General features: G+C 41.5%; 2 protein-coding genes across 5 annotated transcripts in view; one reads left to right on the forward strand and one right to left on the reverse strand.

The window, feature by feature from the left end:
- The window catches only part of lnx1 (ligand of numb-protein X 1), a 47,345-nt gene extending 45,456 nt beyond the window's left edge, over window positions 1-1,889 (forward strand). For all 4 annotated transcript variants that reach the window (XM_078259716.1, XM_078259717.1, XM_078259718.1 and 1 more), the window contains one exon: window positions 1,067-1,889. In XM_078259716.1, coding sequence (XP_078115842.1) covers window positions 1,067-1,202 — 136 coding nt within the window. In that variant the 3' untranslated portion in view covers window positions 1,203-1,889. The remainder of the gene's footprint in view (window positions 1-1,066) is intronic.
- Window positions 1,890-2,316: 427 nt separating this feature from the next.
- fip1l1a (FIP1 like 1a (S. cerevisiae)) overlaps window positions 2,317-17,524 on the reverse strand; it is a 35,057-nt gene continuing 19,849 nt past the window's right edge. Inside the window, exons 10-13 of the mRNA XM_078259720.1 lie at window positions 17,334-17,389; window positions 16,518-16,707; window positions 3,156-3,290; window positions 2,317-2,455 (exon numbers count right to left, since the gene is read on the reverse strand). Of these exons, the coding sequence (XP_078115846.1) occupies window positions 2,317-2,455; window positions 3,156-3,290; window positions 16,518-16,707; window positions 17,334-17,389 (520 nt within the window). The remainder of the gene's footprint in view (window positions 2,456-3,155; window positions 3,291-16,517; window positions 16,708-17,333; window positions 17,390-17,524) is intronic.

Here is a 17,524-nt window from a genome sequence, read left to right on the forward strand (position 1 = left end):
AATTTATGCATGCAGCCACAAATATCCAAGATTGTACTGCGTATATTCCTAATGCTTTATAATAATAAATATTTTTTTTTATTTATTATTTTTACAATGACTTATAAGGTCAAGTATCATAATACTCTGTAATTGCTGGTTGCTCACTGTTGCCCATGTCTATAATGCACTATAAACATACTTATAATGTGCTATAATTTTGTGTATTGCCCTGCGTCATTATAGTTATAAGCACTCATAACTCTTCATAATGCTTTAAAACAATATACACAACACTTTATAATGACTTATAAGGTTTGCTCTTAATTGCTCATCACTCCTCACAAATGCGACAAGTGGAAAAAGATTTAGTGAATAAATGATGTACATGAAACATCATTGTTCCCCACAGAATTAGACGAGAGGGGGGGGGGGGGCTTAGTCGCTGTAGCAACTTGAATTCAGACAGCACAAACGCCTGCGCCGGGGGGGTCTGATCCTGGACCACCCCGACAGATCTTTTGCTAGTTAGACCCAGCACTGCCGCCAGCCATCAGCCTGCTGTGGCCCCCAGCGCTCGGGTTTGCACTCAGCTGGCTGAATTGAAGTTGCTACAGCCGCTAACTGAATGTCTTCGGTACTCCGGACATGCCGCCGTCCACTCTCCTCCCGCCGTAGCGCCGGGGAGGACAGCGGGATGCGCTAGCTAGCTAATTCTTGTCTCATTTGTGGTCTGATAGAGAGAGCAAGAGTGGGGCAAAGGAGATGAAACAAACAGAAATGTCAGGTTTTTTTTTTTTACATTGTTTTTTCCTTCGACTGGCGCTCTTTTAATTACGTTATCTTGTTGCGCCCTCTTCTTCTGCAGTGGTATAGTGGTTTTCTGACTGGAGAATTGGCGCCACCTACGGCTTATTTTGATGAACCAACCCTAATAATCGCATAACCGTAGTGGATGGAAACAGCCTTCATTAGCACGTTCTTTTGCCTGATTTTCTCGAAATTCGGTTACATTTTGTGATACATTTGTCAAGTAATTTCTAAAAAATTAACAAGGCTTTTTCATTGGCCATCTGGCACTGTGTAGGTGCGGGGACATCTTGCTGGAGGTGAACGGGACGAGTACATGGGGAATGACCCACACAGCATTGGTGCGCCTTTTAAAGGAGCTCCGGGGCAGAATCACCCTGACCATCGTCTCCTGGCCGGGCAGCCTGCTGTAGCAGTGCTCCAAGTCATCTGGCGCTGCTTCAGTGGCACTGACCAAGGAATGTGGAAGGCAGAGCTTGAGACTGGCTGACCACCCTAAGCTTGCTGTGTGGATGAAGCTTAGAATAGTGCTATAGCTGTATGGATATCTCACTTCTGATGGACAGCTGAGACTTTGCCAGGAGTTTGAAGAGGGACAAACATGAGACTGGATTGTTACCAGAGGTTAACTTGCCCCCTCCAGGAACGCTGAACAGGGAGAATCCAGGCCTGAGACACTTCTGACTAGGATGTTGGTGTTATCTGTTTTGAGGACATGATCATTCTCTGGCACAGCATCCAGTGAGTGGGGGTGGGCGGATCGAGAGGAGACACGACACGTTGCCAATTCCAGTAGTTATATATTAGGGTATGCGTTAAGTTGGACTCACATTTCTTTACTGTAAATGTTGGGTGTCTAAAAAAGTACCGATCCAAGCACTTGTAATACCTTTCTTTTGTTTGTTTGTGGTATGGCCTTTAAATATAGGCTCCATTCTGTTTGTACTGACAGTAGTTGTCATCTCCATCTGTTGACCTGAAGACACGTTGCCAAGTAGTAGTCTGTGTTGAGTTTTTTTTTTCTTTTCTTTTATTTCAGAAGCTATGGCTAAATTATCAAACCACTGGCAATTAAAAAAAAAAAAATATATATATATATATATATATAAAAAATAATGGATCAATGTGTTCATAACATGTTAAAAAAAAGATTTAATTAGGTGACATTGTGGAGGCCTTACTAATTTTCTTACTTTTAAGAAGAAAAAAACTGACTTGGTTTCTGTGTATCAGTGGATGGTCTGAGGCCCATCTGCTGTGGTTCTGTCTGTCACGCTTCGGCCTGTGTAGTATATCGGATGGTACATTTGGTTAAATGATCAATAAAGTCATTTGAAAAAGAGAGTTGTGTGAAAACGCCTTACTTCAACTCAAAACAACAGTTGAAGCTGACAACATAAACATCTCGTGCATACAGTATACGTAAAATGATCTATTTGCTTCTCTGAAAAAAACCTCACATTTTCTGATGAAACATGCGGTAAGATGCCACAGGGCAGTTCATCTCATTAAAAAAGAGACTGAAAGTCAGTCACGTTTTAATTTCCTCTCTTGGTCAGCAGAGGACATCTTGGTCTTCTTGTCCTTCCTATTTCTTTTGGCCTTCTTGTGTTTGTGTCTACTCTGACTGTCTCTGTCCTCACCACTGGCCCTCCTACTCCTGCTGCTGCTGCTGAGGACAAAGATGACAATTACATTATAATTCTGTCATCTTTTATTAAGATTTTTACTACGTGTGTGTGTGTGTGTGTGTGTGTGTGTGTGTGTGTGTGTGTGTGGGGCACCATCTACTAGCCAAGTGCTGGTAAAATATGCAAGTGGCTGGTAGATTTGCTTCACTCACCAGCAAAAAACAATAGTAATCTGTTGAGTGGCATTCGCTAGCCATTTGGCTGGTGGACAAAAAAGTTAATTTTGGACCCTGAGAGAGAAAGAGAGAGAGAGAGTGTGTGTGTGTGTGTGTGTGTGTGTGTGTGTGTGTGTGTGTGTGTGTGTGTGTGTGTGTGTGTGTGTGTGTATGTTCTTGTTTAACTATATTCGTGGGGTCCAAAAACCAGGAGTCCAGTATACTTGTTGGGTCCCGACAGCCTTGTGGGGCCAAAATGCTGGACCCCACAAGTTTAAAGGGCTGTTTGAGGGTTAAGACTTGGTTTTAGGATTAGGGTTAGAATTAGGTTATGGTTAGAGTGAGGGTAAGGGTTAAGGTTAGGCATTTAGTTGTGATGGTTAAGGTTAGGGTAAGGGGCTAGGGAATGCATTATGTCAATGACGGGTCCCCACAAAGATAGTGAGACGCACTATGTGTGTGTGTGTGTGTGTGTGTGTGTGTGTGTGTGTGTGTGTGTGTGTGTGTGTGTGTGTCAGACCTGCGCGATGATTTCTGCCATCCTTCGCTGCGGTCTCTGTGCCTCCTCTCTCCATGCCGTTCTTCCTTTTCCCTCAAACTGTGGCGTCTGTGCCCTCGCTCCGTAGTGTCCCTGTGCCTCGTTCGCTCCTCCGCACTGAAAAATATCATACCCGCATGTAGTGTATGTTTTACATTTGCCACTGATGAAACTGGAGGCTTTTTTCAATTGGGAAATAATACAAAGGGAAAAAGAGCTCGTGGCCCACAGGAATGAGACTGCTAGCCTTTTTTTACCCCTTCTCCACTTGGACAGAGATAAGTCAGAACTCAAGGGACCAAAACCTTAACCACAGTGCCTGCTGTTTCACTGCCTGAGCTTTTGTAGCCCTGAGCCCGCCTGGCCTAGACTTTGAGTAACAAAGAGCGCAACACAAATGTCACATGCCCTTTACTGTATATTAAAGCCAAGCAGCCATGCTGCAGTATCCTCTAAGCTAAAATAAAATCTATTATTCACTGTAGGACCTGCAGTCCTGTGAGACCAGAGGACTGATCATAACTCCACACCTTTTTTCCCCAATATAACCATATTGATGCAAAGGAGGAGGGACTGATCCCTGATATCAAATATGGGTTGGAATGAACCTGGAAACGTGGCTTCAACGAAAGACTATAGTCAATTAAAAATCTATCAAACTGTATTTATATAGCACTTTACAGCAACCAGCAGCTACATCTGTAATAGTACGAATATCAGGGGGTAACTTGTTCCAGAGTCTCGGGGCAGCAACTGCAAAAGCCTGATCACCCCCCCGTTTATACCTTGACCTTGGGACTTCTAAAACCAGCTGATTTGAAGACCGCAATGACCGAATATAGTGCAGATGTTCCCAAAGTAGGAGCTGTGGCACCCTGGGGTGTCTTAAGGACTGCCCAAGAGTGCCCCAAGATTTTTTACTGAACATTTATAATAACCATAGAACAGCACAATGCTGTGATTGACCAATCAGAATCAAGTATTTAACCACGCCTTGTAATAAGGAAAATGTAACAGAGGGATTTCAATGTCTGTCGCTTACTTTTTTACCTTTTGTTATGTTTGAAGATGTAATATAAAAATGTAGTTCATGTAAATGCTGCCTCCTTCTTTTATGTGCGTACATTATTCAGTTATGTTCAGTTAAAAAACTGGAAATTAATCTTGGGGAACCCTTGGACTGTCCAGGCGGATTCAAGACCCTTCCGCTTGGCGTCGAGGTCCTGCATCACCCTGTCGAGGTTGATTTCGCTATAATATGACCGGCTTGCTCTACATTATCCCTTACTTATGGAGCATCTAAGACAACAGCTGATAACAGCTCACAGTTACCGGTTGTCATAGTAACAAGCAAGGTGTTTTTTTCTGCAACAGGTTTTAAGATGCACAGCAGTCAGAAAAGGTGACTATCAGAGCGAGCAATGGAAATATTTGTCGCTGCAGATAAAGCTCAAAGACTGACACAGATCAGCCCTCTACACAACAAAAAGAGCTACAGTCTGGCTGTACAGTGAGAGCAACGTGGCTCACAGCTGCTAACGCAGAGGGGAAGCTAGCTGTCCCACACTGGAACGGTGCTCATCTGCTGTCAAACGCAGCAGTGGTGCCAAGTCATCAAGAGACAAAAAAAAGTCTTGGAAAAAAACTCAAATGTAAATCTAATTTTAAGAAAAAAACCTAATAAAAATAATGTAATGATAATCATTTTTATTCACTTTAAGTGTGGAGGAGTGCCATGAAAAAAGAATCACCCCTGGCATGCTGTAGTGGCCCATTACAGGAGCTGCCTCCTTTGAAGGATGCAGTCTATTACAGTGTAACCTTCAGAGGGCGTCTCTAGTAATGAGAGGCTGATTGGCTGCAGCACTGTCTGTGTCCATCCCAAATGAGTTTCACCATAATATAATTACACGCTACCTCTACTAGACTCTCAATCCATTATGTTTTAGTTAATCAGTTATGTAAACTATTCCACAGTTAGAATATAAGACAAAAAGCTCGCTGAAGGTGGCGTTGTCAGCTCCACTCTGACTGCTTCTATAACAGGGATTTCAGCTATTTTTGTTCCAACTATGTAACTGGTTTCTTCAAAGCCATGGCAATTGTGGGGCTGTGATAATCATGCTTGATATTTGCATATTAGAGCCAATTAATATGTAGATTCTACTAATGTGACATTATTTGGTAACTCTGACACGCTATGGCGCTATGTGTCTGCACAGTCAGTCCCACTAGCCTTGTTCATATTTCTCCAATGTGCCATACATCAGAATCCAACGTATGTTAAGACCAGGGCCGGCCCGCCACATAGGCAGTATAGGCAAATGCTAGGGGCGCCAGCAGTCCAAATGAGTAAAGAAAACATGGAAGATTTGACTTTCGCTAAATCTTTATTCTAGTGTCACAAACAAGGTCCCACACCTGCTCCTGGTCTCACCAGGGACAGTGGCAAGACAGTGACAGATCGGGTTAGGGTTAGGGTTACTTCCTCAACACCATTTGTTTCAGTTCTTTGGACAGCGACCACCCAGCCGCCTGGGTTTGTAAGGAGGAACACTGACTGCCGGATTGTTTGATTTGGCCAAATGGAACAGCATTTAATCAGGTTACTGATGGACCATGGTTGTGTAAAGACACCAATGCCAATCAGTGTACTCCAGAAACAACAAAGGTACTATTAAGAAGCCAATATTTCCGTCGTCGTGTGAGCATAAAATCAGACAATATTGGGGTATCAGGTCAATTAAAACCTACAGAAGAAAAGAAGTGGAAACTGCAGCTGAGTCTGTGAGAAACAAACATGTTTTGTAAAAGATTACCAGTGCGCAGAGCCCTTGGGAAGAGAGATTTAAACTTGACAAAGAAAGCAAGTGTTCAGTTGTGCTTGTTTTTTCAGGAGATCATTTTCAGTGTTATAGTTCTTGTTCTTGGCCTTGTTTTATCCAAAGCCAGCAGCAGTTCATGGTCTTTTCCATGCTGCCTCTTAATATACAGTACTACACAGTGCACACATATTTGGGAAGAGGTGATGCTAATTCAGATTGGCTTGTCATAATAAATCGGAGGGGCTCCAGTTATAGAAGAGGAGTCTTACAGAATACAATGAACACAGATGACATTGTAGATTGTTTGTTAGATTAAAGAGAAAACCTTACTGTCTGCCAAAGGGGAATCTGTAGTGTGCGTATACATTTTCTCTCTCACACACTCCCTCGCCTCAACAGAAGACACCTTGGCACAGCTTACAGTTTTAGAATAAGCACCCTGACCTTTAAGAGTCATCTCGCTGAAGACATTTCTCTTCGCGACTATAAAAGTATCATCTTGCTCAAAAAAGTCTGTAGGAAAGGTACAGCTGCTGCACTGCTAAGGCAAACAGCTCACACATGGCTGGCGTAATTATTACCATTGACTTACTCAACACAGAGAAGAGAGAGAGAGCCTTAAGGGGCAGAGTTGTTGCAAGTACAAAGCTAAATATATTCAATATTTGGAGACAGCTCTTGTGTTAGCAGCGGGGATTAGGACCCAAGGCCCACATTTGTTCTTGCTCAGAGCCATTAGCTTTAACACAGAAACAACCACCTCACATAACGCCAACAACACAGTCAAACGGTTCCCAAGGAGGCCGTGTTAGAACGAGTAAATTACAGCATGGAAGCCTCGGGATTTGTTTCTACAATTTGTGGATTTTATTCAGCAGCCGGGCCCAGGCCTGTGAGGGCGGGCAGTATCACAGATTTCATAAAACGCCTGAGCCTGTCGCCGTGTAATTTTGTCCACCCCATCCCTGCAGTCATTTAACTGAGGAACCCCGTTGATTCAGTCAGCCACACTGCGCATATGAAACACAATTTAGGATTGGCACAATTAACATGAAAGTCATATCCACAAGAATAAATAGCAGCTGTGAGCGGAGGGATGGAATGTAACGGAGCAGGAGATGTTATTTCAGAACCATTATATACCATATTATCCAGTCTGTGGCAGTAGTTTGAGGTCAACAATAAGCCAGCTTTTCTGTAACGCCAAATGTTTGTTCTCTCAAAGATTATATAAGATTATATATTTTTTTTTTCAGACAAAATCTTAATAACTTAATGTGACCTTATTTGGCTTTCCTGTCTCAACCTTTATCTCTCCTGCTCTTACGTACTAATCTAATCTGTGATAATCATGCTTGATATTTAGATATTAGATCCAATTAATATGTAGATTCTACTAATGACCTTATTTGGTAACTCTGACACATCCCAAGGTGCTGTGTGTCAGATCAGCACCAAAACAAGTTTTACCTTCTTCTTTCTTTTGTCAATTTATTGAACATGTTAAAAAAAATTCAAACACAAAGTAAAACTCAGCAACATATAAACCACAAATAAGCAACTCAAATAATATCGTTCATGTTCAAAAGGGGTAGGAAGTCCTACACCCCTCTTCATTTTTATACATTATTCATAATAGAAATTCAATTTGCATCCATCAGTGCAGTTCAACACGGTCGGCTTGAACAAATCCACACGTTTGGACAAAAACAAGAACAAAATAATGTGAACAGACCATTTGTTTCAGTTCTTTGGACAGCAAGCACCCAGCCACACTGCAAGGAGGATTGTTTGATTTGGCCAAATGGACCAGCATTTAATCAGGTTACTGATGGACCATGGTTGGTGTAAAGACACCAGTGCCAATCAGTTTACTCCAGACATAACAAAGATACTACTAAGAAGTCAATATTTCCGTCGGAGGGTGAGCGTAAAATCAAATGAAATTGGGGGCTCAGGCCAATTTAAACCTACAAAAGAAAAGAAGTGGAAACTGCAGCGGCGTGTGTGAGAAACAAACATGTTTTGTAAAACATTACTAGTGCGCAGAGCCCTGGGAAAAGAGATTTAACCTGTACAAAGCTGGCAAGTGAGCGTGTGTTGCTTGCTGTTAGTGGAAGGAAGAAGAAGCAAATGCAGGGGAATGTATGCATGGCAGCTATGTGTATATGTAAAGCTATGTTTAATGAATAAATACAGAAAGTCGCATTGAATGCAAGTACAAGCGAACACTGTAGAAGGAACATTAAAATTGATTAGGTACAGACCCTGAGATTTGCTCTGGAAAGAAATGAGTTTCATGCATGACGTTGAGTCAGAAAGACAAAAAGTATGTCACGTTAAAGGCTAAGTAAGTTGGGTAGGGGGGGAAATAAAAACAGATGTCAGTGGAAGAATATATACAGGCCCCCAGTTAGAACCTGAAGCCAGGATAAAAGTGGCACAAAACCAGCTTAGGAAAATCAAGTAAAAGACCGATTTAACTGTGCCCCTCTCTGCCTACGGTAGAAGGCAGCTTGGATCTTGCTATGTCTGCTGCATTTAAAACAAAAACCTGGAAGAAAGACGGAGCAGTTCCTCCGAAAACACAAGGATGCCATCAGAGTTTTCAAAAGCTTTGAGGATTCTTTGTTTTTCTTTGAAACTACAGGCAAGACTAATGAAGTTATGAAAATGTAACTCTCCAAATGTTTTCAGCTAAGAAAGGGAAGCGTGCATTAATGCAAATTAAATAAGACTGTGTTTTTTGACTGGTGCAAATTACTTTGAGGCTGTGAAACGTTATTGCCATGCTCTTGCTGTTGTGAATTAGCAATGCTCTAATTTGGTTTCATTGCATTGTATTACAGCTGCCTTTTTTTAATTACCAGTTCCTGTTCCATATTCGGAGTCAGCTAAACCCTTTGTTAACACCGAAACTAGCCTTACAGCGTTTCATAATGAAGCGTTCTGTGCAAGTTTAAGCAGGAAGACAATATCATTTGAATTTCTTTGGGAAGTTTTAGGCCTTTATTTGTATGACAGCTGAAGTCATGAAAGGGGAGAGAAAGGGGGAATGACATGCAGCAAAGGGCGGAGTCGAACCCACGGCCGCTGTGTTGAGGAGAAAACCTCTACATATGGGCACACGCTCTACCAAGTGAGCTACCCTTGCGCCCATCATTTTAATTTCTTTATCTGGGGGGTATTTAAATTAGATTTCTTTGAGCGTGCGTGCGATGCCATGTGTAAGCAATGGAAACAAAACAAAAAGTGAACATTGCGTGTGTGTGCACATGAAAGAGGTGATGAGATGAGAGGAACATTTATCATGCGGAGATGTGATTAACCAAATGGCCAATCAGCTCTTCAGCCTTCACCCACTGAAAGGTAGAGGCGGTCGGAGACAGAAACACAAAGTATGTCACCCACTCGATGAATACATGCAGGGTTTTCCCTACCATTATACTTTTTAGGTGCAGCACCCGAGTCGTTTGGGCAGCACCTAAGCCAAAATGAACGTTAAATCAATCTGAGCATCAAAACTAACAAAAATACTTTCCTCAGATCTAATGATAGTAGATGGTCCTCGGTGGACTTCTTTGTCTTTGAGCTTTTTGAGTGTGATTTATTTATTTATTATCTGCTCTGGCTTTTCCACTCTTTTTGACACACATATGGTAATAATAATGCTCCAAAATGATCGTCAAACTGCTTTTTTTTATTTTTTTATTGAAAAACCTTTTCTTGAGGGACGACCCCCCCCCTCCCCCCCGCCAAATATGTGCACCTAAGTCTTTTATAAAGCTAGGGGAAACACTGTACATGTGAGTGTTAAACTAATGGAATCTATTAGTGGTGGTGGTAAATCTGATGCGTGCGGTAACAACCACAGCTGATAACCAGTAGCTGATGTTTAGAGGGCTGCCCTGCCACACTCGGCCTGTGTGTGACTCAGCATGGGACACGTGGGCTACCAAGCACAGCGCCTGCCCAAATGCACAATCTAACGCACATGTGTCAAACTCAAGGCCCGAGGGCCAAATTCAGCCTGATTTGATACAATAATACGGTCAAAGATATTTGACTTTTCTCTTTAATAAAAGCATGTCTATGAACTTTACACTGGATGGGATTCTCATTTTCCAGTGTGGCCCTTAGTGAAGTTGAGTTTGACACCCCTGATCTAACACAACAGTGTTGGGAAGGTTCCTTTGGAAATGTAATAGGTTATCGATTTACCGGTTACCAAAGTTACCTTATTTAAAACTTAATAGTAGTGTTTAATTATTCCAATTACTTTAACGTATTACACTTAATTACTTTTTGATTACTTTTCAAAATTTCTAATGAATGATGTCAACTGTTAACCATTTTCAAATGTTTAAACCTGCCAGTGTTAACCGTCCAGCAGCACTCAACACTGACTACTGTCAAACTCTTTTTTTTAAATCCTTCATCACATGAATTAAGATTAAAAGAACATATAGTCTAGCTTTTTACAGAAAATATTCAGCTGTGACCCCCACCCCAACCCCCAATGTAATCATGAACATTTGCATAGGTAACTGTAATTTAATTACACATTTTTTCACCAGTAACTGTAACGGATTACAGTTATCTTAATATGGTAAGCTAACTGTAGTCTGTATGGTAACGCCGTAACATGTGTTACTCCCCAACACTGGTAACACTCACACGGACCTCACCAATGAACAACAAGGGAGGCTAGCAACAAAGCTACGGAAGGCTCCATCTGTTTCTCTCTCTCTCTTTCACACACACGCACGCACACACGCACGCACGCACACACACACACACACACACACACACACACACACACACACACACACACACACACACACACACACACACACACACTATCCACACAGACACTAACAATGAATCTCTCCGGTTCCAGTCTAAAAATAGCACAGTCATAAATCACTGTAACAGAAAACACATAACCCATACATATGACCGTGTGTGTGTGTGTGTGTGTGTGTGTGTGTGTGTGTGTGTGTGTGTGTGTGTGACACATGTGAAGCCTGATCATGCGGCCCGAATGTAGGGCAACACACATTGACAGAGCCCATAAGTGCTGAGAGCAGCACACATTGGACTCTGGGCCACAGGAACAGTCCATAAGAACAAAACAATGACGTGAATACCCAACCTCCTGTGCATTCGCTGCGTGTCTGTCACGCACATGTGATTCCTAAACTTCCTATCTTCTGCAGTTAGCCTACAGCTTCCCAGCTGTCCCCATGTCCCACTTCCCTCATTTGACCCACAAGGCTGTTCTGAGCTTTATATACAAAACCTGATTGTGACGCATACAAACACTCCAGCAAACCTCTTTAAGTAGAAGAAGTGCTGAAAGGCAGAACAGCGTATGGGGATTATTTTAACTGAGCACAGTGCGGTAAGAGATACTTCAGTTTGTCATTTTTTTTATTTTGCACTTATTTCCATATGTTTATTATCAGCGAAGCTCCAACACTAGCTGACATAGGAATTCATTGTTATCAACAGCATTACAGCTTTTGCAATCACAGACACACACTGAGAAATGAGTCCAAATGTCTGCTGTACTGCATGCAGTTGTAGTTTTAAAGGGCATATCATGAAAAAAACATTTTTTCAGTGCTTGTGCACATGTATTTGGGTATATGGAGTGCCTACCAACCCAGTCAGTTTATTGTGGGCTACCTAGATCAGTCAACATTGGATTTAACAAGCCCTTCAAATTTTGCTCCAATTACTATGTCACATGAGGGCTCGTTAGTATTTCCACCCACGGCTTGAGAAATAGCTCGGCAAAGGTGCACCATATTTTTCCAGCAAGCCAATCAGAGAAGACTAAGCTTAAAAGGAGCATTTAAGAAAGACAGGAATACAGGTATATTCAGACAGACAGTATGAGACAAACTTAGACTTCTAGGACTTCGGAAAAATGTCATATTTAACATATTTCAATTAATAATAAGTCTATTTTTTAAGTCTAATTTTTTATCAGGTTTGCTTCGAAATTACAGTGTCAGTGTCCTAAAACCTTAAAAATAGAGTTATCTAATCAGATTTAGTTATTGTTGTCTCTAGGCAGAAAAAAGGTTACAGCTCGCTCACTCATTGGTTAGGACTTTATGACTGGGACAGAAGTCCGGAGCTTGTGTGTTCATTTAGTAAGTGACGGGTAAATCAACCAATCATATTTTGATATTGTAGTTGGCGGGACAAAATAAGTTCTAGCAGATACCCAAAAAACAGGTATGAAGCTGAAAATGAGCATGATATATCTTCTTTAACTATTTAGGGGCATAAGGCAGTCGCAGTCGAATGCTTGAGTCCCATTTCCAGATCCGAGGCCAGTGCTTCAGTTAAGGCTAATGGCAGGAATATCCCTGATACCTTAGATGTTCTGTACATATTTTAGTGAGGACTGCTCTGTCACAGCGAAATGTCACACTCATCCTTTCATACAGTTTGAGTCTTAGGTCAGCTGAGCATAATGTGAGAATGTGAGAAGAAGGAAAGATGTGCATGTGTGTATTCTAGTTGGCAGCTGCCTGAGTTGATGGTAATTAAATAGACATCTGATAAACGGTCAACACTGAGAGTGTAGAGAAAATGTAGGGCAGGATTTGGCTGGTGCATGCATGTGAGCATGAGTGTTTGAGTATAAATACAGCAGCACTCTGGCTGTCAGACTGTAGGGTAGTAGGGCACTATGTGAAATTTGGAGCGGTGGAGATATCAGATTGGCTTTTATCATCCGTGAGCCACAGGGAGGAGTGTCCTGTACACTAAATTATTTCCTGGCAGAAGCTGGCAAATACAGCAAGTTATTCCCTCATCTAGACTGCACCCTGGCCTGTCTCACTGTACCAGAACAAAAATAAAAATAGAAACTATTTCTGCATATTTACAAATGTACTTACGCTCTTTTTGCAATAGTGTGGATTTCTTTACAATAGCTGTGCATTTTCTCACAACAGTCATCGCTGTTTATATTACTTGAAATATGAGAGAGGAACAACTGAGAGACTCAGAGCGCAACCCCCCGCTGCAACAATGGACACAAAGAACACACTGTGACTTCACAGTGCCACACAAAACTAACATAAGGCTACATATAAAGAGACAGGCTAAGTTAAAGGTCACTCTGGGAACTATAAATTAGTACAAGCCAAATATTTTCCAATCCATATTTTCCTGTCCACATGTTCTCTGCCAGTTGAGCCAGTCAGTATAACGCAGACTCATACAGAAACTGCCATCACATACTACTATACTCTATAGCTCTGTCTCCTACCAATATGTCCCCATACAATTAAACTGCTGTTTCGAGGAAAACTCAGATTTCACCAGATTATGTATGTTTTTGATGTATCACAAATATGTTTCTAATCAATGTCCGCGTTCAAAGTCTGCGTAGGGCGGATGAGTCAAACAAACACTGGACTTTCACCCAGGAACAGAGATGGGGACTCGAGTCTGAGACTCGGACTCGAGTCGCACTTAAGTTGCACAAACAGCTGACTTCAGACTTGACTTGCGACTCGACCCAAAAGACTTCAGACTCGAGCTCGAGACTCGTCAACAACATGTTTTCATGCAATTATAGCTTTTTAAATCTAAATGTATTCATGTATTTCTATTTTCTTTTATTGGCGCATATCGTTGGGGAAATGTATGACGAGCTGCATGTCCCCTGCCCTTTGCCATAATGTGCAACGTAAGTACACGCATGCGTTATGCCTTATGTCTTGTAGCACTCACACATAAAAATACATTGACATGGCGACACCAGAGTCCTCCTGGAGTTGTGCCTTTTTGTCCTTAGTTTTGCTTTTAATAACTTGGTAAACAGAGGCAGTAAGCCAACAGCTGCATGCAAGGTGTGTGGCACCCAAGATAAATGATGCCGGATCAACAACGTCGAACTTCATCAGGCATCTCAAAACGCACCCAGATAGGTCAGTCACTCACACGCTAAGAAAGTGAAACGTTACATTTAGCATATATCGTCACAGGTAACAAGCTAACCATCGCAAAGTTTTCTGCTAATGCTGGGAACAGGCACATTGTGTCTTTATAGTTAGTAGTTGCTGAGGCTCAGACATCCATGGCGCACAGGAGTCGGGACGCACGGATCCATCTCCCCAGGAACAAACGCTGTGTCGGATGGGCAAACTCATTTATGCCTCACTAACCTCTCCTCCTCTGAGTCGGGTCTCCCTCTCGCTGGACTCAGTTTCACTGAGCATATTAACACTTAGAAAATAAATAAATGGCATTAGATCAGTGAGTTCAAACTGCTTATTGTGGGTAATTTGGACTGACACTGAGATGCATGTTGTTCTGTAACTGGTGTGCTGCCACTATTCTCTTGATTTCCACTTCGACATTAGATTTTTTTGAGTGAAAGAGACGTTACATTTAGCATATATCACCACAGGTAACAAGCTAACCATCGCAAAGTGTTGTGCTAATGCTGGGAACAGGCACATTGTATCTTTATAGTTGTATCCATATGATGTGACAGACTTTGGTTAATATTTCACCAGGTCCGAGGTCTAGAGGGATGTGTTAAGTAGACCCCATAAAGTTAAACTACAACTGATTTTAATACTGTACTGTCTGGATGGTAGCTACAGGACATGCTTTCAATTCATAAGATGTAACAATACAGTGGTAGGGACAGATCGGATGGCCAGAGACTTGAGACTTGACTTGGACTCGTGGCAAAAGACTTGAGACTTGACTTGGACTTGCCCCTCAAAAACATGAGACTTGACTTGGACTCGAGCTCAAAGACTTGAGACTCGACTTGGACTTCCAAAAAATGACTTGTGAACATCTCTGCCCAGGAAGTCATCCTTCATGTCCAGTGTGAAACCAGGTCAACGTTGACTTACAGTACGTGACGTACTTAATTTACATAACATAGTTAATTTATGTACATACAAATGTACTTATTTTAACACAAACCATGATATTTTCCTCAACCTAACCAAGTAGTTTTGTTTCAAAAGTTTCCAAGTTCAAACTTGGTAATCCGGGAGAAAATACATTTCCCTCGAAACGTAATTCAGAATGCAGTTTATATGTATGGGAAGTAAGGACTGACTATACAGTCATTCTGAACTATCACCCAGCGCTGATGCCAATACTATACTAGGCACTCATCTCTTGTCTCACCTGGCAAACAGACTGTTTCCTCCTCCTCATTCTTTGTTCTGCTTTTGTCTTTCATTTGAAGTTTTCAATCACTCTAAAGCAAATCTTGCTTTACACACATGTACTGTACGTGTATGTGTGTGTGTGTGTGTGTGTGTGTGTGTGTGTAAATGTGAGGGGAAAAGAGAGACAGAAACAGAGAGGCAAGCTGCAAATCCACACATGAAGGACCAGAACTAATTTACTATATGTTACCCAGTCCAAAAGGCCACAGCTGCTCAGCAGGCACTTGCATTTATCTACTACAGAAGCATCCAAGAATGAAAAGAGGGAGATGAAAAAATATATAAATATAGTTGCTAGTTGCTGGTAATTATGATCTTTCTAATAGGAAATGCTGTGGGGCCATTGTTGACTTTAAATCATCCACCTCTCATGTTTCCCATGGAGTGCCTCAAGGCTCAGTCCTTGGCCGTTTATTATTCTATATTTACATGTGAGTACAACATCAGTTTCCGTTTTCTTGCTGACGACTCCCAGATTTATTTCTCGTTTGACTCCAACAAGACAATTCTACGCACTGTGCATCATTTTTTTTTTAAATGATGATAATCATACAGTTGGGAGTTCTGGATTAGTAGAGCCAGTCTGTTATCTCCCATCTCTCTGCCAATACATGGCACATGCATGGTCAGTGTGCGTGCTGGTGTTTGGTGGAGCAGCGTGGAGGCAGTTTCTGGCCCGCTGAGACCCTGCGACACATCTGTTAGATGTCTCGGCACTGTTTTGAGTGCTGTGATAAACCGGTATTTGCAAGAACTTTGCTCTTGTCTCTGACTTGCAAGTGGAAAATTACAGTGAGCGTGTGTAGCTGAATAAACTGAATAAATGGATAGCCAAATCCAAAATTATACAGCGCACTGGACATTAGTTTATTTTTAGCCCAGAAAATGCACCCAAAACATATTCAACTGTCCCTCACTGGCTTATTTAGATATATTAGTTTTTTTCAGGTTTTGTATATAAGTCACTACAGATATGACTACATTATTTTGTGGTGTACTTGGCCTTCTGCATGACTCTTCTGCAAATATAAGATACTATATGAAAGCTGCAATGATGATTGTGTAAATGTTTTTCATGTGCGTACTTTGAAATAAAATCCTGCTGGCGCCACTGTTATTACACCGCCAAGTTATTTTTATTATTATATGATGGAAGAGGGCCCACTAGGGTGTCTTGTGCTTGATCAACATGATGTACAAAAGGGAAACAGACTTGAATTACATTCATTAAGTAAACTGACCGAGGGTAATTTTATCATGAATTTGTATAACTTCCAGTCACTGAGACCCACCTGTATGAAGAGGAACAGCTCTCCCTGTACCTATTTCTGCCTCTAGTAGTGTCTTTATCACGGCCGTGCTCTCTGGATCTGTCTTTGTCCTTGTCACGCTTTTCCTGCCGTTTGTAGCATTCCCAGGCCTTGGCAGTGTCAATTCCTCCAGCTTTGGAGGACATACTCCTTGGGATTAACGATGATACACCTAAGAGAAAAAGCAGAGCCATGCCAGACAGCTGACTGGAGAGGGCCAAAAACAGCAGCGGCCGGAAACTGCTTCAGTTTTCATTTCCCCAACGTATAAACTTAGCATTCACCAAAACACTGTATTCAGAGCAGCACCTGCCACCTCTTTACAGTAGAAGTTAAAGTTCCTCAAAAACAACACTTATGTATGATAAATGTAACCTCTAATGGCAACACTTCAACAGTAACACTCTTTTATATAAACTCACTGGAAGTTCGAACAGAATATATAAGCCGGGTACTAAAAGAAAATATAAAACTTAACACTATCAAAGCAAACCTTCAAAATGCTATAAATCTATATTGATCTGTCTAAAAGGCTCGTAGGTTTACAGGGTCAAATCACATATTTTCATTGCCCGTGATGGAAATGTATCAGTATTCAAAGACAAGTCAGAATATTCCTAAAACGACTGACTCCAGGAATCCATGAACACACTCTGGCCAGAATACCCAGAAGCAACTCATCTTCGATCTTCCATTGATAAACTGTATGTAAAGTCATCATGGCATAGTATGTTCAGTACATAAGTCATTCTTATTAAAAAGTATGCATTCTGGATGTTTACAGAAGTAGACATGTACCTGATGAACATGGGTGCCCTGAAGTTGAGGGGTCATCAAAGCCTTTGGAGTATCCACTGAAAATGGAAACAGAAAGTGAAAAGTCACAATACACACATAACATCTCTACATGACTCCACATCCTAGTTCAATACACAGTTTTTGTTGAAATAATTAGATTAGATTAGATTCAACTTTATTGTCAATGTGCA

The sequence above is a fragment of the Sander vitreus genome, chromosome 9, assembly GCF_031162955.1.
Source record: "Sander vitreus isolate 19-12246 chromosome 9, sanVit1, whole genome shotgun sequence".
NCBI classification, from domain to species: Eukaryota; Metazoa; Chordata; class Actinopteri; order Perciformes; family Percidae; genus Sander; species Sander vitreus.